The following is a 21,252-nucleotide window of genomic DNA, read 5'->3' as shown; positions in this document are numbered from 1 at the left end:
ATAGTTAGTTCCAGTAATCTAATCAAGATGGAATACTTTACCATAAGCATGGTCTAATCTTAGCTACCATTGCGCTACCTTTTTAAAGAATTGGAAATAAGCCCAGGGCTTTACATTCAGCCTGAGAAAATTCTTAAATTACGGGACATAAGTTCAGACTGTTGGCTGTTGACTGGGTGTGTAGGTTCCCATATGCAAAAGCATTGAAAATAAAGTATACAGAAAATATACAATTAACTTAGTTCACTAGTGTTTTAACATATAAGGCACTTGACAATCCTTTCTGATGTGTCCCTATATATAAATTGGGCCATAATCATGTAAAAATAAATATCTTGTCTGCCTGTTTCATTTATTAAAACATACTCATGAACATATATGATTTTTACAAACCATATTTGACGTTGTCCATAAGGATGAGAAGCACATTGATTAACAAAATGGCATTCTTAACAAAAGCCACCGTTTGTCTACTCTGTACATGGTGTCTATCTGGAAGTTTGAAGACGAGAATAACTGAGATACGGTTATATCGATTTGCCCCCCTTTTTCCCAGGATAAGCTGTGTTTACCTCATCATATCCTCGAGGAGCGGGGGTTGGTAAAAGTGGGAATAACGGTCCAGGCCCTGCTGGAGTTGCCAGCGTCGAGGCCGACGCAGCTCTCGGCTGTGTAGCACACCGCCACGTAGCTCTCCCTGCTCTGCCTCTCCGTGTGTCTGTCCGTGGGATGAGGGTGGAGGGGCTGCCCAGGATACAGCCGATCGAGGTGGGAGAGGACCCCCACACCGCTCTCACGTATGAAATCAGCCGGGACTTCCTTCTCGTGAATGTGTCGCCTCCACCAAGACAACCCCTCGAATACAGAGCCATGCTGCTCAAGTCAAACCTAGTTTTACTTTGTGACATGGGGTAACAAAGCAACTAGTTATTGATGAATGCAGTAGAACCTCCTTTATCCGACACCTATGGAATGCCGGTCGTTCGGAAAACTGAAATAGTTGCTTAAGCGAAACATGAATGAATATACATAAAACATCTGTCACCTAAATCAATCCTAGTCATTTATTTAAACTTCACCACAAAGAACCATAAGAATATTGTTTTATCTACTCGCAGTGTGATCCTTAAACCTAAAATCAATAGACTAGTGAACGGGGGTGAGTTTCCCGGAAGCGACATGTCTTGAAAATGCACGACTTACTTCATGCACAATTTCAAGACATCTCTTGAAAATTTCCCAAGATGTGGTGTGAGTTTTTCCAAGAGTAACTCCAAAGAATTACTTGAAGATAGCCTTCTTGAGGTTTGTTTACAATACGGAATCAAAATGACATCAAGACGTCAGTGCTAGCAAACTGCACTTTCTTCAACATAATTGAACTTAAGTAGGCTATCCAATTTACAGTTTCAATAGCCTTTTTAATCAACAAAAATTCAACTTGCAGAAGCAGTAGAACATGAGAAGATTTTCACAAAACCGCTCATGTCTGAAAAACGCACACTTGTGGTAGGGTAGGGGACGTAGTTCTACGTAGCCTATGTTTAGATTTTCAGACAATTGTTTTGTCTTTTTGTCGTTATGACGCCTGAAAGGGATAAACAGGCCATGCAATACTTGGAACCTGTCCCAGGATGTCGTGGAAAAATACAAATTACACATACTACTTGAGTTGTGTCTTGTTTTGGGAAACACTTGCAAAATGAGCGAATGCCAAGACATTATTACCACTACAACATGCTTCGGAAAAACTCACTCCAATATAGTAGGCTACGTTCTCTCAACATTGCCACGTTTAAACAAAATCTAAAGGAATTCAGTCAGACGCAGATGGAGCACTACTGAACAGAGCCATTAATCCCAGCCGCCCCCCTTCCCATCACACACAAATTAAGTGTAGAAACTCATAAAATCCAGTCGCGGATTTAGAAATGGTTGGTGGTTAGTGAACTGCAAACTGCGGGGGAATCCCAGTGTGCAGGGGAATCCCCCACCTCCTCACTGTCTGGGAAATCATTTGTACAACTGTAGCCTGTTTGCCTGGATTCTGTACAGTACGCTACTGGGATACCATAAATCCATTAATTTTTCAACACACATTTTCTTTACATTTGTTTTCCGTGGCTATGGTATCTAGATTTACTCCCTTGTGAGGTCTAGCCAAAATGTAAATTTGGTCTCCATGGTGAGGCATATTCTTTTCCACTTTGCACCCGCCATTTCTAGGCTACCCTGCTGAAAAAAACAACTCACCAGGGTAGGCTATGGTAACTGGCGGGAAGGTCATTCGGTTCACCGGTCAGTTTGGATGAATGGGGTTCTACTGTAGTGACAAATGTACATGTTCAGAAAAGCATCATGGCCCACTGATCACACTACTTTAGTGGTGAGGGTCATCATGGTGCTGACAATTTTGGTACTTTCTAGGGCAGTAGTTCCCAACCCTGGTCCCGGAGATCTATAGTAGCATCCTGTAGGTTTTCACTCCATCCCTAGCAAAGCACACCTCATGCAACAGCTAAGGATCTCCTTGAGCTGCTAAGTAGTAGAATCAGGTGTGCCAAATTGGGAGTTGAAAAGAAAACATGTAGTATGGTAGACCTAACGAGGTTGGGAACTGCTGTGCTAGGACTCCCACTGACACTGTGATACAAAAACTGAGTTCATCCCATTATTTATTTTAAATGAAGCATTCAAATTCAAATTTCAAGAAAAAACAACTGTGATGCAAAGTCGTTTAACATTGCACAATGTATGTGCCAATGTATGTGTCAACTTGCTTGCTACACAGCCATTCAAAAAACCCTCTTTATGAACAGTTCTGATTTTATACAGAATCCTAAGGCATTTGTACCAGTACTCCTGTGATATCTCCTCTGTTCCAGTCTGTTTGTGCCGAATTTGGAGCCCTGGGATTCTTCATTTATTATTGATATCCTGGGCTCTGGTGCTTGGAATCGAGTGCCATACTGCTGACAATGAACTTGGAATGGTTTGAGTACTAACTTCATTGGTGGTGAATGGTGAATTTATCATGATTAAGCAAGACGTTTCCTGCTCACAATATTTTGTTTTACACTATGTATGATGCTGCTATTTTATACTTCTTATCATAAAATAACAACAGTTTCAACGTTCTGCACTGACATCACACAGACATACTGTATATGACATTCAATTTGGATAGATTACATTCCAGCTTTCATTTTCTACACAGCTTGTATGAAAATACATTATTCCAAAACACAAGCTTGTTCTTACTTTGTTCCTATGCGTAATCCTGCTTCAGTTAGATGCTCTAGTGCTAAACTATCGGCAGAAAATCTGAACTTCCAGAATAGCTACTGTGGTAATTGTTAAATATCATTCATTATGCATGACTTTATTACATTTTGACATTTCAACAACAACTGCTAAGGACTAGAATTTTAATATATTTTTATATATGCTAAATTAGTCATTATTTAGGCATATTATCAATACTTATCTGTACATTTTGACTTACCAATGAAGTAAAAGCAAAAGTTGATTGATGTCTTTAGCAGTAAATATCAGTCAAACTGGATACCACATTTCTCTGTTCTGAAAGTCACAGAAGAGCACTGAAAACAGTTTACAAAAAGGCATTAAGCAGTTAGTTGCCTGCTTTCATATTTGCTTCAAATACTTAGATTGCAATACTTTTTTGATGGCTAGCCATTTAAAAGCAGATCGCCAAACAATATGGTATGATAACACCTGCTTCCTTTTTCATTAGTGTTGTAGAATGAGTGGCTTTTTAAAAACAATGAAGTATAATTTATTTAGTGGGATGGTGATGTCGTGCAGGACCCCCCCTCCCCCACCCCACCACCCCACAAAAAAGGAAGACCAGTGTCTAACCTCATTTTTGTTGTGTCAATGGAAAGTCAGGGAGAAGGACTACAAGCTAGATGGCAGAACATGAATAAACAACTGGTGTTTGGCAGGCAGGCATTTTTTTTTTCTAGGGCAGTAGTTTTGGTGTGAAGCCATGCCTTGCATTGACACGCTTTTCTCTTTTTTTAGCTCAGAAGAATTTGGCTAAGCTTATACTGCATTTACCATTCCTTATAGATACCAGCAATATTATGTTTGCATGGTCTGATGATTTTTTAATTGTACATTGTTAAATTAATGTAACTTATTTTTGTAAGGTTTTATAATTATCCATGAATTGAAGTTTCCTGCTTTCCTGTCGATGTTGCAGAAATGTTTAATGGTCAAACTAATGCTCCTTTCCTCCTGTGATCACGGCAAATACAGTAATACATGTGATTATTTATTTCAGGGAATCTCTATTTATGTATTTATTTTTTATTTTGTAATTTGCTTTTCAGTGTGAAAACATTTTCAAAGTGTATTATTGAACTCTAAGGATAAGCCGTATTCAGTTTCCTGGTACTGTTTATTTTGCTGTTGTGGTTGATAGGGCGTTGAACACTTTACGCCTAATTTAGCGTCTGACGGGGTGGTGAGAAGGACATGGTGTTGTAGCCGAAGCCCTGTTTCTTTGTTCACTGTGCTGTCAGTGTTTATGTAAAGAAATGAGCCTGTCATCATATGTGTCCTTTGTTCAGATTCACTCTGATTGCACATGATTTTTCACTCCCAGGGCCACACATGGAGTCCCTATGTTTGATTTTGAAGTGATCTCTTGCTGGGAATATCTGTCACTCCCTTTGCCAAGTATTTCAATGCCAAGCCCCTTTTGACAGCTTGCAGTGCCATAACTTCTTGGTTGTTTTTCTTCTTTTGTAGCATCACTTGCAAACTTGCCATATCTGTTTATTCATGTTGTGATTGTACTTGGTTGTGTTCTTTTAAGTTCAGTGTGTCGCCATCAGGATGGTGTTTCAGATAAAGACAGCTCTGTACATCAGAAATTATTCTACTTCCCGTCATGCATTTGGAGGGAAGTAGGGGTGTTTTATGGTACCCACACTTTATTCTGAGGTGCTTCTATACTGCTGGCATTAACCCTTTGGTAGAAACATCTCACTTTAGATCCTGAGGTACAGGAAGTGAAGGTTTGTCACCTGTATGGGAAAGTGCCACCAGAATCATCCACAAACAAATCTGGAAATAAAATGAAAATGGTTGCATATTTTATACAGTTACAGAGGGTCGAAATAAGCCCATACAACACATGCAAAGTATTATGCTTATTGCATATTTTCTATTTAATTTCACCAAAATAGAAAAATGTTTTTTTTAAACTGGTTTTTGCGAGATGTCAAACGCTAAATGGGGTCAAAATGACAACAAACATAGTAGGAGAGTTTAGGCCAGCTCCCCACTGATCTGTGCTGCAGACAGTATACATCTGTCCTTCCATTGCCAGAAGCCTGAACCCATGTTACTTCCCTTTTGCTAAAGCACACCAGCTCAGCTGACTAAATACACTCTACTGCTGAATGATATCTCCATGTTTACAGTAGTTTTGCAATGATGTAGCAAGCTTGTATCTCAAATCCCACTACAGCTATCGGGCTAATGTTTTTCAGAGATTACTGTCTCTAGAGATTTCTTAAGAGGAAGGATATATGTGTCAATGTTATTGTTCAATGTGTATTTTCTTGGGAGTATGAAATGAGCAACGTTCTCTGGAAGGATTAAAAATGATTTGAAACAAATTGAGGGATGGGGTTGGTCGACCATGCCAGTGAGGCATTGGTATGTCTAGCCAAACACCATCCCTGGACAAAACGGAAATGTCATATTATGCTAAAGGTGTTCTGTAAGCGATGACTCCAGCCGTATTGGACACTCCGCATCACAGGCAATCTTATGAAAGTTATTTGAGTACTATTGTAAGTGGGCGCTGTGCCTTATGCCTCATTGATGATACACCAAAGTCTTAAGTCCTTCTTCCCATGGATCTGATGTTGACGGGCCTCCGTCCGCCTGGCTGAGGCCAGTTCTGTGTGTTTTATGTGTAGGTGTAAGGCTTATGACTGCTTTTAAAGGTCCAGTTCAATTTTAAATACCAGGTTAAAATTGTGAACTGTATTCAGTCCATCAGATACATGTCTGTGACTTAAACTGGAGAAAAAGGCCAAATGAAGTATAATTAAAGGGGAAGCCAGTTGGCTTTGTTGGCTTATTTAAAAAAGCGCCAAAGCTTATTATAGTGCTATAAATGCACTAAATTGTATTCTGTATTCCTGTACAATATGTTATTATGGTCCATAGAATAACATAATGTCAAAATATTAGTCCATTTAGTGTCAATGCACTGCAAAAGATGTGAAAACTGAGAAAACTGTATTCTCAGTAATATTTTCACAGATGGCGTAGCTTTGCAATCCATTCACTTAAATTGAGCCATGCTTACAGATGACAATTGTAGCAAACTCAATGAGTGGTAATACTGTATTTTTGCTGAGGTGTGTGATGTCACTGCCATTCCCTGAATGTGTACAGTGTGAGAAACTACAATACACAGAGACCCTCTGGTGATGTGCTGGCTTCAGCTCATTTAAAGACCACAATTGTAGGAATGTTATTGTCAATATTGCTGGAAATTTCTGGAAACATTTTTCTCCTGAATAATAACAACTTACTGTGAGGAATCAACTGTGAGTAACATATTGGAACATACATAGTAAACAGGAATGTGTCATGATAGTTATTTATCTGTGTTGGGACACAATTGAAAGATTGGATTTCAACTATACATGCAAGTGATCTTGAGTAATCCTCAATTTGCATCAGCCTGAATCAACAAGTTACAGTACATCAGCATGAATATCTGGGGTCCATTGCAAAACCTCAGGTTTAAACCGTTAGGCCAGAAAACTGCATTACACATTTGGATATCTGTTCTAGTTGTAATTTAGTTACCTGGTCTGGTGGATTCATTTTGAGGATTAAACTCCTGTTAAAAACACACCGAAATTGACCCATGCAATCTGCCTTATGGTACCTATTGTATTTTATGTACCTTAATTAACTTGTGTAAATCCATTTTCTGGGAGAATGAAAATTGCCTTTTTTTTTGGGACACACCTCAATATTCCTGTGTGTGCTCAGCCTCTATACTGCTCTTCCACCACGTTTGTTTTTTCAAGTGGACGATGATATCAGGACTTTCTGTGCAAGGATATCAGTGTTTCTGTTTTTATTGATTTAGAAATGCTCATTTTCATTTATGTCAGGAAAAATCCCCACAAACTTTGCTCTGTATATAAATGTTTTGTATTTAAAAAATGTGCATGCCAAATTGAAAACATTAGACAAATGTATATATCTTCTACAAATTGTAGGGAACTTCTGAAATATTTCAAGAATAAAGGAAAAAAATAATAAAGTGGTCTTTTTCCAACTTGTGTTTCATGTGATACATTTCATTTGTCAATTCTTTTTTCTTTTTTTCTTTTTTCATGCCAATACATTAGTTATCAACTAAAAATTTTATAAAGAATGAGCTACACAGCAAAGTTAGCTAGATACATAGTAAAGAGACAGTGTGGTCAACAGGAAAATATAAAAACATTTACTCATCATTTTCTTGAAACTCAGGTAGGGCTGATTGTATTCCACTGGTTAACCCTGGTCACCGCCTGGCAGTCAAGCACTCCTAATCAAACATTTATAAAACAAACATTGTGAGATTAGTTTTAAAGCTAAGATTATCGCAAAGCCCATGGTCATAGTGTCACATTTCTTGTAACTTTAAGCATTCTGTCAAGAAAGGAGTTTGAGCAGAGTGGAAAGGTTTTAGGAGTGTATATTGCATGTATACCACTATTGCATGTATTCATATAGTTAAGCTTGTTGTATATGGCTTGTTTTTTAGATTAATATAGGCTAGTTTAATACAGTTTTCCAATTTAGGTCAGCTTATAATTATATAAATATTTTATATTTTCTGTGATAACTAAAATAAAATAAAACTATTTCACTTAAGTTTTTGGGGTATTTCATTGCAGTTTACGCATATTATACAATGAAATTACTATATGAATGCTATAAAAGCCAGAAGTAAATTTGGACACTCACTAAATAATTTGGCTTTAGATACTTTTTCCTTCTTTCTTTGTGGTTACATTTGTTGCTCATTTTCATGGGAAAATTGTTTTGCTGTGTAACCTTTCCCTTGAGTCAGGGTGTGAATGCTCCAACACCATTGCATTGCATTGTACTCAAGAATTAACAGGCTCGTATCCAGACTGCTTTAAACAAGTCCTTACATAAAGGAGACACGGCCAAGTTATCAGTCTACACTCCACTTGATTCGGTAAACCAGTACCCCAGCTTGTTAATATCTTGTAAATATCTAGTCAGCCAATCATATGGCTGCAGCTCAATACATAAAAGGGTGCTGACATGGTCAGCAGGTTCTGTTGTTATTGTTCAAACATCAGAATGGGGGAGGAATGCGATCTTAGTGACATTCGCCGTGAAATGATTGTTGCTGCCAGAGGGTGTGGTTTGAGTATCTCAGGAACTACTGATCACACACAACAGTTTCTAGAGTTTGTATAGAATGGTCCGAAAAAAACAAAAACATCCAGTGAGCAGCGGTTCTGTGGGCGTAAGCCCTTTGTTATTGAGAGAGGTCAGACTGGTTCAAGCTGAAGGTGACAGTAACTCAAATAACCACGTGTTACAACGGTGGTACGCAGAAGAGCTTCTCCGTGAACACAACATATTGAGCCTTGAAGTCTATGGGCTACAGCTGCAGAAGACCAATAAGTCTAAAAAAATGTATCTAATACCCAATGAAGTAGTCACTGAGGGTATAAACCCTACAAATAATGTTGAGTGAAAGATTCTGTGTTAATCTGTGAGTCACAGTATGAATCAGATCCCACTTACAGTATGCTGGTCATGATTCATCTCCTGGGTGTCATGGGTGTCATATTGCGTGCCACGTAGTCTACCACTCTTTCGACCATGGCTCTATAAATGCGTACAAGTGTATGGTCAGATTTTTTCAAAGGCTGCTCTCCAGTCTACCTGACTTCAACACAAGGCGGCGCTGTTGTGCCACAGTCAGGCTCTCTCAGGGTGAATAAAAGTCACACTCCACCGTCTCCACCGTGATTAGGATGGTAAATGCGCTCTGTGAGACAGGGCTTCTTACAGATCACGCGGAAGTGTTTCCATTCAACGGACTGAATAAGCCCGGTCTGTCAGATTCCTCACGCAGGTAAGCCTATTCCTTAGTTCACTACAAGTCCATGTATGTTCTCACAACTATATTGAAAAATGCTTACACAAGAGAAATGTATAAATTAGGGTTTGTTGGAAAATGCTTATTTACATAAAACATAATATAATATAAAACTGGAGTGAATTTTCTTTGTGACAAAACAGGTAGAAAATATAAGTGCTGTATGATGAAATAATTTGAATACACATACAAGTCGTCCATTATATGTTACTATATAGAAAGACACTGACGGGAAAAGCCTTGACTGTACTTAGGTGTGAAAGCTACGGTTTCCGATGAAGCCTGGCAGCTTCTCAGCACAGTTCTGCTGATGCAAACTCAATATCCATTAGCTGAGAGTGTGAGTTATCTGGGTTAAAATAAAATATCTAAGAATAATATTTACGTAGCGCCTTACATAGACTGTATGTGATGAATAAATGTGTAAGCCTTTGTCATCATTGTTTTTTTTTTGTTTTTGTTTTTTATATGTTTTGCTGTATACTTTCAAATGGCCCTCGCAAATTTTGTGTCCAATGAAGGATATTTCATATGTTTACAGACCTGTCTGACCTGTAAGATGTAACATTACAATGGCTGGCATAGACATTATGGTGTTGGTGGTCTTAAGCAAGAAGGTACACTTGTAGTAACTGTAGAGAGAATATGCAATAGTCACTTACAGACATGCAAGCATTGTGGTCAGGTTTCTGTATAGAATTTGTGTATTTGGCCTCTCAGGTCCTTTGCACACTTGTACTTGTGTTTGATTTGCACTCAGCAGGATAAGAGAATCTGCTAAATGCTTTGTAATGTAATGTAATGTAATGAAATGTATACAATGAATAGAAGATTAAATCTAACAATGACCACAACTGTCGCTCAAAAGACACTGCAAAAAAGTATCTCTTAACTAGTGTTTCAGTTTTGTAATGAGTCTATATTATTTTCTACTTGAGGGTGAAAAATAAGATTTTAAGCTTTTCTTAAATTTCCTAGACTAATTACGAATTACTAAGTGAAAAAGTCTTTCAAATCTTGAAATGAGTTAAACTCATTGGCAATACTTTATCTCTGTCTTATTTAACAAAAAAGTAATAGAAATAAGAAGTCTAATTATAGGACTACAGTACTTGTTCGGTTTGATCCTTTTTGGGTTTTTGCAGTGGGAAAAACACCCAGAACAAGGTACATAAATACAAATATAGAATGTGATGTGTTGTGTGTGTGTGTGTTATCCTGCGGTGCAGTACAATGGCGGGAGCCCTGGGGCGTAAGCATGTGTGGACACTAATGGCTGGCCTGGTGCTGCTGGTGAGCAAGTCTCACGCTCAACATGAAATCACAGGTCAGTCTCCAATCCGGCACACACTTCAAACTAAAACTGTTCTTTAATTCCTCAAATGCATTTGTCTTATTCCTTCATTTGGTAAATGGTAAATGGTTGGCATTTATATCGCGCCTTTAACCAAAGCGCTGTACAATTGATACTTCACCCGTTCATACACACCAGTAGTGATCGGATTGGCTGCCATGCAAGGCACCGACCAGCACGTCAGGGGCATTTGGGGGTGAGGGACACTTTGAAGCACCCAGGGCGGGATCAGACCGGCAACCCTCTGTCTGCCAGACGTCTGCTCTTACCTCCTGAGCTAATATCACCCCCGTTTCATTTACTCTGCACTCATTCAGATGAGTTTTCTTTTTAAGGACAATGCTCTCATTCTTAAAGTAACATGACGTATCATATTGTTTCTCTTATTGCATTTTTACTTATTGTATCAGCAATTGCCATGTGATATCCCAATCATCCCAACAATGGCTATATTCAACCAGTTAGGCTGTAGATTAACTGGCCATGCATATGCACATTTTAAAATATGTTCTCTGTGGACAGAGGCGCTGAAATTTTGTATTAAAACATTGTCAAATTTCCTACTGTTATTCTGCAAGAATACAATACATATGCCAAAGTGAATTACATATTAAAATACATTATTCATCATCTAATTTATTAATTTCTGTGGCCTATATTTAATTTGGTTCAAATAGGTGAACTTAGCCCACATTGGACTATACTAACAGCAACATGGTTAGTGCTAAATAAACAGAGTATTTATGGACTTCAATGTACACTGTTGAATTAACATTGGGCATGCTACTCTGTTTTTATTGTATAGCTTGGCTGGTTCACTAGAGGAAGGGACATTTCACATATCTGTACTTGCCCCTGGTAAGAGTTAAAATGCTGCTCTTGGATGAGGACATGCCACAGGACTTGTTGAGTAGTCATTTCAGTGTCAGTATGCAGTTGTCCGGCTAACCTAGGAATCCTGCTTTGTGGAGCAGGCCCCAGATCTAACCTGTGAATGCCTGTGCGATGGTATTTGTTTATTCTGTGGAGAAGGTGCTTCACAGTTGCAAAATGAAAGATGGCATGGGCAAACAAGTAAAGAGCAGTTTGAGTGTTCTGTTTGTTGTGTTTCAGACCTGCCTTTTGGCAGCCTGTCAACTAATATTCAGATATTCTCCATGTGTTTTGTTTTAGTTGACCCTCCCTGGAACATACAGATAATTGACCCAGGCTACCTGGGACAGCTGAATGTAACCTGGGCACTCCCGAAAAGTCTGGAGAACCGCACGGACTGCGCATTTCGTTTTCAGCTCCAGTTCTTCAACACTTATGAAGGCGAGTGGACGGTAAGACTAGGACCTGGTCTCTTCCGGTTTAGTCAGCTACTCTCACTTTTGTTTTATGAATAATTTAAAAGATCATTTTATTAGGATTTCATATAACCCTTGTGTAGTCTTAACATTCTGTGTACTCCCCTTCTCCTACGGGTCAAAAATGACCCGTCTTCACTAAACCCCTAAAATAAAGCAGCTTAATTGAATTCAATTTTTCAAATATATTTTGCATGAAAAAACAACCTGTCACTCTGGAACTTTGTCATCAAATTTCAAGTTGAAAAAATATCATTATGGGGATTTTCTCTGCTGATAACATAGTGGCATAGGGTCATTTTGGACCTTTAAAGACAACACAACAGTTAAAGCTAATGAAGATAACGAGGGGACTTGTCAACCTCAGCTGTGCCTGTAGGCGAGGCCTCAGTTAACTATGGTCTGAAACCTTGGTTTTGTGAGATGCTTGTCTGATGAATACAGTTTTAAAATGTCTGTCTATCTGATCACTCAGAACCGTACTTCCCTCTAGGATTTTCAGCACACTTGTCCCTGGTCTCGATTTGCACTTTATTGTACATCGCTCTGGATAAACGCATCTGCCAAATGATTATAATGTAATGTAGCACCACGTCCACTTACAAGCTGTATCTATCTTTCCAAGGATAGTGGTAGGCAAGGAGACCAGGACCTCAGTTAGGGGTGACAATGCCATTTAGGAAGACAGTGTATGGATACCCTGCTGTAAACTCGCTGTAAAATGCATTGACCAGCTTGAACATTGAGCTGGTCATAAAGCTGGTCTAGCCGGGTAGCTGGTTAAACTATGTCAAGCTGGGAGCTGGTCTGAACTGATCAACCGGCTAAAACATGTTGAGCTGGGAGCTGGTCTGAAAATCCCAGGAGATCAGCGGTTTCTGAGATACTGGCACCAACGATCATTCCACAGTAAAATTAACTTAGATCACATTTTGTCTGAAAAACAACTGAACCTCTTGACCACTTCTGCATGCCTTTATGCATTTAGTTGCTGTCAAGTGATTGGCTGGTTAAATATTTACATTAACAAGCTGGTGTACGTCTACCTAATAAAGTGGTCATTGAGTGTATTTATCCTGTTTTGTGCCTATAATATTCTAATGAGTTCTGCACAGGGACTACAGATACTAATTTTGTACCTACTTAGCTACAACTACAATGTTGTCCAACGTCCCAAAATTGTGGGACTGAATCCTGCCTACGGGAAAAAGATAAAGTAATAAAGCTGCAGTCGTTCACTTCGGCATTTGCGTGTGACCTTTTTTATGTCAAAATTGCACAGACTATCAGAACAAGGGAGCAGAGCTACAGTGCCCAGTTTGACCTCGAGAAGGATGTGCACGTGCGCCTCCAAACCATTGTGATGGGCCGTTGCGGTGGATCGGAAGACGTAATGAGCCCAGCTGCTGAAGTTCTCCAGAGGCCCCTGGGCATAGGTGGGTTGCAATCGCTCGCTCAAATACAAGGCCTAGATTTCAGAAAGAGGCGGCGGCCTCCGTCAGAGGGGTATGTGATGAATAGACATGTGTTTCTCATTATTACATGAAAACTGGGGAAACAATGAACTGTTCATACTTAGGATTTTTCACTGTGTGTGACCCCAGTGCTGGAGACAGCTGTCCAAATGAAAACACAACTATTTTCTTCTATTATCTTCTTCTTCATTGTATTTCTTTTCACAATGCATACTTTTAATTCCAACAGTGTGTATGTTCGGGCTGCACGATATGAGGAAAATATGCAATATCTGATAACGTTCTCGATTATTGTGTTGACAATATGACTTAAACATATGACGATATATGATTAATAAACAAATATTGAAGAGTGCAGCTCTAATGTTTATTTCGGCTTTAGGTACACTGTTAACATGGACCCCAGACAATGAATAGCCTATGCCCACTGAATAAAAATAATACATTATTTTCAACATGCTTTCATTGAACAAATTGTGCACAAACAGCCAATCAATTCAACATCTATTTAAATAAAGTAAAGTGGTCTTTTGCGATGTGTTTATCACGAATGTTCATATCTCGATGACGATAACTTTACGATATATCATGCAGCCCAAGTGTATGAAGGTTTCTGTCTCATAACCCGGATAACAGGGAACGTTCTAATGACATTCAGTAACATTATCTATAGAAGGTTCCACTAAGGTTACGAAAATGACTTTCCCTGAATGTTCTAGAAACACGTGATGTAAGAATGTCTGCTGTTCCCAGACAATGTTCCTGCAACATTCTGGAAATCGATTTAAGGTGATTTAAGAACGTTTTGATCCTCAATGTTTTTAGAACGTTCCCCTGTTGCCCGAAAAAATAACATGTTCAGTTACAACGTTGTGAGAACGTAAGGAAACATTACATAGAAATGTCCTCAGAATTAAGATTTACATGTTGTTATGTTCTTCTTTTCTTATCCAACAGGTTTGCCTGGCACTAAAATTAAAGGATTTCAATGTATATTCTATGAGAAGGAATATATGGATTGCTCCTGGACAAAGGGACATAAGGCACGTCCTCAAGCCAAATATCACCTTTACTTCTGGTAGGACAGGTTACTCTTACCTACAGTATATGATTCTCCTCTCCGTTTAGTTTACACACATTCAGAATAGTGACGAGCCCCGTGGTCTAATTTTGAATTCTGAATACTGGTGCTGTAGGTCTAGGTCAGGGGTCGGCAACCCTGGTCCTGGAGAGCCGCAGGGTACGCTGGCTTTCGTTGTTACTCTGCACTTAATTGATCAATTAATGCAATCGATCACACAGTTAACTCGCCTCACCTGGTTTCTTGGGTCTGAATCGGTTGCTGGTATTAAGGCTAAAAATAAAAACCAGCACACTCTGCGGCTCTCCAGGACCAGGGTTGCCGACCCCTGGTCTAGGTCTACCTATATTGTGAAATTGACAATATGGAACATGGAGATTGTCACCGTGAGGGTGAGGCATTGAGCCACTATCCATTTTTATTTCATCTCATTTTCCTCAATATAACAAAAACATTTCTGTCATTTCAGTCATATGTGACTGAATAAAAACACACTTTGTTGACTATTTTATTTTCAGTCATAAAGTTAATGCATTTTGTCTGTAGCAGACGGCATTTCTATAGGGACAAAATGTATTTATATGATATACATACATATGAGCATCGTCCGGGCAGCCTGTAGCCTAGTGGCTAAGGTACTGACTGAGAACCAGAATGTCGGCAGTTCAAGCCCTGGTGTAACATTAGTGGTCACTTATATGACATTCCCATAGTTGGTTCTTTGATGAGCTGAAGTTACACTGAATTTTCTTACACACGGATAGGGTTAACACATATACTCTCCAACTACGTTACAAATACTGAGACGGTTGAACTTGAGCTCATCGCGTTCAAGAGAGCCTATACAAGATGTAGATAATAGCATTTCTATGAACAAATACTTTTGTAGAAGTATACTGTCGTGAAATGGACAACAGTAATAATTTCTCCAGAGAAATTCTAAGTAAAAAATGTACATTCTATCAGTTTTTCTGAGTTAGCTCATTTCTATAGTGAATAACTATTATACATTTTGTTCGCTGGACACTTGTGACAATACAATACTGACATTACCTCATTTCTTGTTGTATGTGAATTTAAAAAATGCAGAGAAGGTGAGGTCCCTCCACACAAGAACTAAAGACCTAAAGCTCTGGAATATTAAAATAGGTTATACAGATAGAGCTGTGAGTTTTAATGCTTTCAAACGGTTTATCCTGTTACCATAGTAATTGAAAATTGCACCCTGAAAGAGACTTAAGGGGTTAAATTATTGTGCATGAAATGAGCATTGCAAGTTTGGGAAGGAATCTCTTGGCTGGAGCCAACCCCAGCTTTCACCAGTTGCTCGGACCTGCTTTATGTAGATTACATTACATTATTGGCATTTGGCAGACGCTCTTATCCAGAGTGACGTACAGTTGATTAAACCAAGCAGGAGACAATCTTCCCCTGGAGCAATGCAGGGTTAAGGGCCTTGCTCAAGGGCCCAACAGCTGTGCGGATCTTATTGTGGATTAGAACCACCGACCTTGCGTGTCCCAGTCATTTACCTTAACCACTACGCTACAGGCTGCCCTTGTACAGAGGGTGATGGGCTGGTAGGAAAGATGTGTCATGCTGCCTGCACCATAGGCTACCCGGCTGAAAAAAAACAGCTGACGCTAGGTTTTGAAACAGCTGGTCAACTAGTCATTTCAAGCTGGTCATGCAGGATTTTACATCAGGGCAGAGCATTTTACACACGTGTGTATAAAAACCAGATGGTACTGAAACCAGATTCAATTATCGGCAAACCAAACAATAATGGTTTGACATATCATTTAACCATTTAAATACATGGGTGAATGACATCTTCATATGCAGATATATGGTGAACTATGACCTCTCGTGCATGTTTCTGCAGGCACAGGAACATGAAGCGTGCCAAAGAATGTCCACAATATCTTTATTCCCATGGGCACAAGAGTGGCTGCAAATTTTCCTGGAATTCGCTCCTGGAATTCACGGAGTTCAACGTCTGTGTGAACGGGTCATTAGCCGGGGCAGAGCTGCAACCTGCGTACTTCACCATGCAGTTGCAAAACCACGGTAGGAAACCTCATCCCACACTGTATGCTTCATCATTGAACTGAACCACTGGCAATTTTTATTTCATCTCTATTTTCCTCAATATACATAAAATAAAAATAAGATAAAAAATAAAAATAGGATAAAAATAAGTTCTTGCATTTATATAGCGCCTTTCTCGCCAACTGGCAACTCATAGTGCTTTACAGTGATGAGGGGAAACTCGCCTCAACCACCACCAATGTGTAGCACACCTGGGTGATGCAATGGCAGCCATTTTGTGGCAGAATGCTTACCACACATCAGCTGAGATGGAGAGTGATTTTAACCAATTAATCAATATAACAAAAAACATCTTTCTCTTTGACTGGATAAAAGATTTTCACAAACAAAGTTTAACTAAGTGTGTATATGAGTGTCCTTAGTCATGCTAAGTGACTCTGCTGTTCAGCACATTCTCCCATGCACACACAGACTTCTGTTCCTACAGTGAAACCAGGTGTCATCAATACCCTGAGTCTGGAGACTCGCCCTAAAGGGCCTGTCAGTTTGGAATGGGCCCCACCCAAAGGAAGAATACCTGCAGGCTGCTTGGAGTTTGAAGTGGAGTCCACACCAGAGGTCACAGAGGGGCCAATGGTATTATTACATATTACATTGCTGCTGTTCAGACACTTTTCGCTACAGTGGATTAGTGAAGTGCGTTGCAGGTTTTCATCCGTTTTCCGGCTAACTCAGTAACCCTGCTTTGTGAAACAGGGCCCAGGCACTGTGGGTTTAAACGAGCTATTCAGAGTCCATGTGAATAACGGATGAGGCATGTGCAACTGCCAGACGCCTCTCTGTGGAACAGTGCAGATCCTCTTGTTGCTCTGCCAGGCTTGATGCATGGAAAATAAAAAAATCACTCAGCTGAAAACTGTTCCCACTCTGCTCTGTTCCCGTTGTCCAGGTGAGGAATTTGACCAGAGAGACTTCCTTCACCGTTTCACCCTCAGTACCGTGTAAGACAGTGTGCTACCGGGTGAGATCCAGGGTGCATGAGTTCTGCAGCGACGACAGTTTCTGGAGCGACTGGAGCCACTCGTACTGCTTATCAGGTACAGAACCGCAAGACCCAGCAGATTGCGCTAATCCACGGCGGTGAGCGCTATCAACGGTGGCACAGCAGATAAACCTGTACACACTGTGTCTCTGGCTGTGTTGGGAATGACTCCTTGTAAACTACATAGTGCACTATTTAGGCGATCGGCCATTTTGTAGCATGAATAAATTTTCAGTATCAAAATGCTAAACCTCTCACGTTACTTCCTGGCTTGACGAAGAAAGCCCAGACTGTTTCTGCACCTTTGGGGTATTTCACAAAGCTGGGTAACTGAGAGTAAGCCAGACTTCTGCGCTTTCTCAGATTCATTAAAACCTGGAACAGCTATTTTTTTTACTTTAGTCCATGTTCCATATTTGAAGGAGTCCCAGGTTTTACTCAGTGCAGAAGTCAGGTGTCAGTTAGCCAGCTTTGTGAAATACCCCCCTGATTAGAAGGAGTTGTTCTGTATGTGCTAGCAGTCTGTGGTCTGTGTGTGCTGTAGGGAAGGGTAAATTGGAGGTCTTATTTCAATATTGTTGTTTTTCTTCCCTTTAAGAAAACTGCAAATTTACCTCAAATTCTGCATCAAATAAAGGTGGGTTTACCTCCAACAGCAAAAAATATATATATTAACAATTACAAAAAATTGTTTATGTATGTACAATGGGCCTCGTTAATCAATATTTTTGGAACTCTGTGTGCAAATTTATGTGTGATCGGATCAAACAAATTCTGCCAGATTTATCGAACAGGAGTAGACAAAGCTTTTTTTTTGTACCCATATTAATAAATACCAATCGATTGTAAACAAAACGCACAAAACGCCCCTAAAATACCTCATTAGGACCACGGAAATCAATTTAAATCAATTTAAAGAGATGGCCAAGAAAAGAATGCCGTGTAGCCTACACATGATCAGATTATTTTTTATCATTATATGACTGTGCTGAGAACAGCTGAGAACAGCTGAGAACACTCATGAAGTGCGTTCGGATGCTATAAAAAACTGACATTCGAAAACTTTGATGAATCCCACATTGTGTGTGTAAATGCATTTCAGAAGGGATTAGGTCAAGTTTGATAAATGAGGCCCATTGTGTGCATATCTGTCAGCAGTGTGCTCATTGTCACTTTCAAAAGGCAGCATTTTTGTTAATCGGCCAAAACATTATTTGAGTGTGGCCTGTCCATGGGCTTTATCTCTTCGTTTTTCTTCACAATATGAAGATTAAACAGTCACTATTTCCTTCTCCCTCAGCCTGAGGACCAGAGGGAGAAAGTCAAGCATGTTGACTCATCACACAAGCAGCCACCTATAAATGCTACAGTAATCGTATCCACATGCCAATGCTAGAACTTACGCTCAATCATGTAATTCCTGTGGACAGTTCCGTCCTATTCCTGTATGATACAGTATTGAGTGGTTTGGTTGTACCGTCTACTGCTTTATTTATATAAGACTATACTGTTATAAGACTAACATGGATTCTGTGATGACCAATAATCTGTGCTTGAATCAAAGACAAAAAATGGAACATTTGGACAAGCGAGGGCAAGCATATAATTAGTCTTATAAATACCTGATAAATTAGTCACTGAATCCAAATAAATTCAAAGCTGATGCGTTTTGTCAGTAATATTGGGTGGGTGGTAACTTTTTTCGGGTCCTAGTTTTAAGGCTTCAATGAACTTCACACCTTTCCAGAATGTTTGAGCATATTATAAACTAATTATGCAGTTACATGTTTCTGTTTAAGTGTTGTATTTTTGTATGTATTTCCCTTTTGCTCAAGTATGAAGTCTTTGTCCCATTCCCCGTGTTAGCACAACTTAATATTCTCCACTTTAGGTACTGTTCTTCACATTAACTGTTTTATTTGTATTGTTTTTAGGCCAGATTGCCAAAATCAGAGAATGCAAAGCCTAACCAAAGCCATAATGCTTGCCATGCCACAGTCAGTGAACTATTAATAAACAATATTGGTGGAACAAAATATGGAGTAAAAATGTAAGGTAATAAGGAAACAGATACAATGTATATGAAGACAGTATGCTGTGCGCCAGTATTATTTTTAATGTATTGTTTACTCATTTAAGTTAGTCCAGTTCTTGCCATCCATGTGCTGTTAAGCCTAGATTATTTCATGTTTTGTGCGCTATCACACAACTACTACCAAATGCTATGCAGTGTTAGTGCCAGTTGTTAAAAATTGCAGTTCATAATTTTATTTTACTATTCATTAGCACAGAATTTATTTGACATAGATGAGTAGCCTATTAGCTTGCGACATTAGCTCTGGTGATAAGAGCTGTCGTCTGGCAGTTGGAGGGTTGCCGGTTCGATCCTGCCCCAGGTGTGTTGAAGTGTCCCTGAGCAAGACACCTAACTCCCAAATGTTTCTGATGAACTGGTTGGTGCCTTGCATGGCATTTGAAATATGAGTGTGAATTATTTAGTGTGTGTATGAATGGGTTAATGAGAAGCATCAATTGTACAGCACTTTGGATAAAGGCGCTATATAAATGCAGACAATTTACCAGGTAGTGCACATTTGGGACAATAACTGCCACAGGCTGCTATACCAACAAGGAAGACTGGATAAGGGAGAAAGGTTATAAAACCAAGTTTTTACAAGTTAAAGGTTTTTATCGTATTTTTACATTTCGTAATATGTTCCTGTTATGGTTCAAAATTATAAAATAAACAAAGTTATTAGATGGAGGATGAGTCATTCATTTCCGGGTATGTCTGAACCAAGCCCTTCATTTCTGTAGAACTTGGACCCTTCTCATGGTTTAATGTCGTGAACCTTGGTCTGGTACATTTCTGTGCAATAGCCCCATCTGCTGGATAGATAATGTAATGCAGCCTATAAGATTACAATAAATATGATAACTCATCTTTAGCTTTCCTTGGAAAGGTTTTTGGCGTGTATGGCCTGTAATACAAAACAGGATTGCCGAGTTAGCTGGATAACTGAACTGAGGAAAATCTGGAACTTGTCTTTTTCCTTGAGTCTATGTTCCAGCTTTGGGAGAGGTCAAGGTTTTAGTACAAGCTAACTCAGAAATTGTTTGTCCTGTTACAGGCCCTAGCTTGAGGAAGAGGTATGCTCATATACAGTGGGGCAAAAAAGTATTTAGTCAGCCACCAATTGTGCAAGTTCTCCCACTTAAAAAGATGAGAGAGCCTGTAATTTTCATCATAGGTACACTTGAACTATGAGAGACAGAATGGGGGGAAAGAATCCAGGAAATCATATTGTAGGATTTTTAATGAATTAATTGGTAAATTCCTCGGTAAAATAAGTATTTGGTCACCTATAAACAAGCAAGATTTCTGGCTCTCACAGACCTGTAACTTCTTGAAGAGGCTCCTCTGTCCTCCACTCGTTACCTGTATTAATGGCACCTGTTTGAACTCGTTATCAGTATAAAAGACACCTGTCCACAACCTCAAACAGTCACACTCCAAACTCCACTATGGCCAAGACCAGAGAGCTGTCAAAGGTCACCAGAAACAAAATTGTAGACCTGCACCAGGCTGGGAAGCCTGAATCTGCAATAGGTAAGCAGCTTGGTGTGAAGAAATCAACTGTGGGAGCAATTATTAGAAAATGGAAGACATACAAGACCACTGATAATCTCCCTCGATCTG

At 39.4% G+C, this 21,252-nt stretch overlaps 2 protein-coding genes across 2 annotated transcripts in view; both read left to right on the top strand.

Annotated features, from left to right (window-relative positions):
* LOC133124716 (leucine-rich repeat and calponin homology domain-containing protein 2-like) overlaps positions 1-7,345 on the top strand; it is a 50,598-nt gene extending 43,253 nt beyond the window's left edge. Inside the window, exon 21 of the mRNA XM_061236144.1 lies at positions 557-7,345. Coding sequence (XP_061092128.1) covers positions 557-676 — 120 coding nt within the window. The 3' untranslated portion in view covers positions 677-7,345. The remainder of the gene's footprint in view (positions 1-556) is intronic.
* A 1,617-nt stretch (positions 7,346-8,962) lies between these two features.
* On the top strand, positions 8,963-20,316 carry il13ra2 (interleukin 13 receptor, alpha 2). Its single transcript, XM_061233547.1, has 10 exons — positions 8,963-9,175; positions 10,429-10,526; positions 11,727-11,878; positions 13,185-13,338; positions 14,335-14,455; positions 16,344-16,528; positions 16,998-17,146; positions 17,460-17,607; positions 18,151-18,189; positions 18,853-20,316. Exons 1-10 carry the CDS (start codon positions 9,075-9,077, stop codon positions 18,855-18,857), a joined length of 1,152 nt encoding a protein of 383 aa, XP_061089531.1. The 5' UTR covers positions 8,963-9,074; the 3' UTR covers positions 18,858-20,316.
* Positions 20,317-21,252: the final 936 nt, after the last annotated feature.

The sequence above is a fragment of the Conger conger genome, chromosome 3 (genome assembly GCF_963514075.1).
Source record: "Conger conger chromosome 3, fConCon1.1, whole genome shotgun sequence".
Taxonomy (NCBI): Eukaryota; Metazoa; Chordata; class Actinopteri; order Anguilliformes; family Congridae; genus Conger; species Conger conger.
The sequence above is the reverse complement of the archived record's forward strand: the minus strand, read 5'-3'. Positions and strand labels throughout refer to the sequence as shown.

What these genes read in the sequence shown, in the direction of transcription:
- il13ra2 (XM_061233547.1), top strand. Translation starts at nt 9,075, where the DNA reads ATGGTAAATGCGCTCTGTGAGACAGGGCTTCTTACAGATCACGCGGAA. An exon ending in AGGTCACAGAGGGGCCAATG is followed by an intron (nt 17,147 to 17,459) that starts GTATTATTACAT and finishes CCCGTTGTCCAG; the next exon opens with GTGAGGAATTTGACCAGAGA. An exon ending in CCACTCGTACTGCTTATCAG is followed by an intron (nt 17,608 to 18,150) that starts GTACAGAACCGC and finishes CTTCCCTTTAAG; the next exon opens with AAAACTGCAAATTTACCTCA.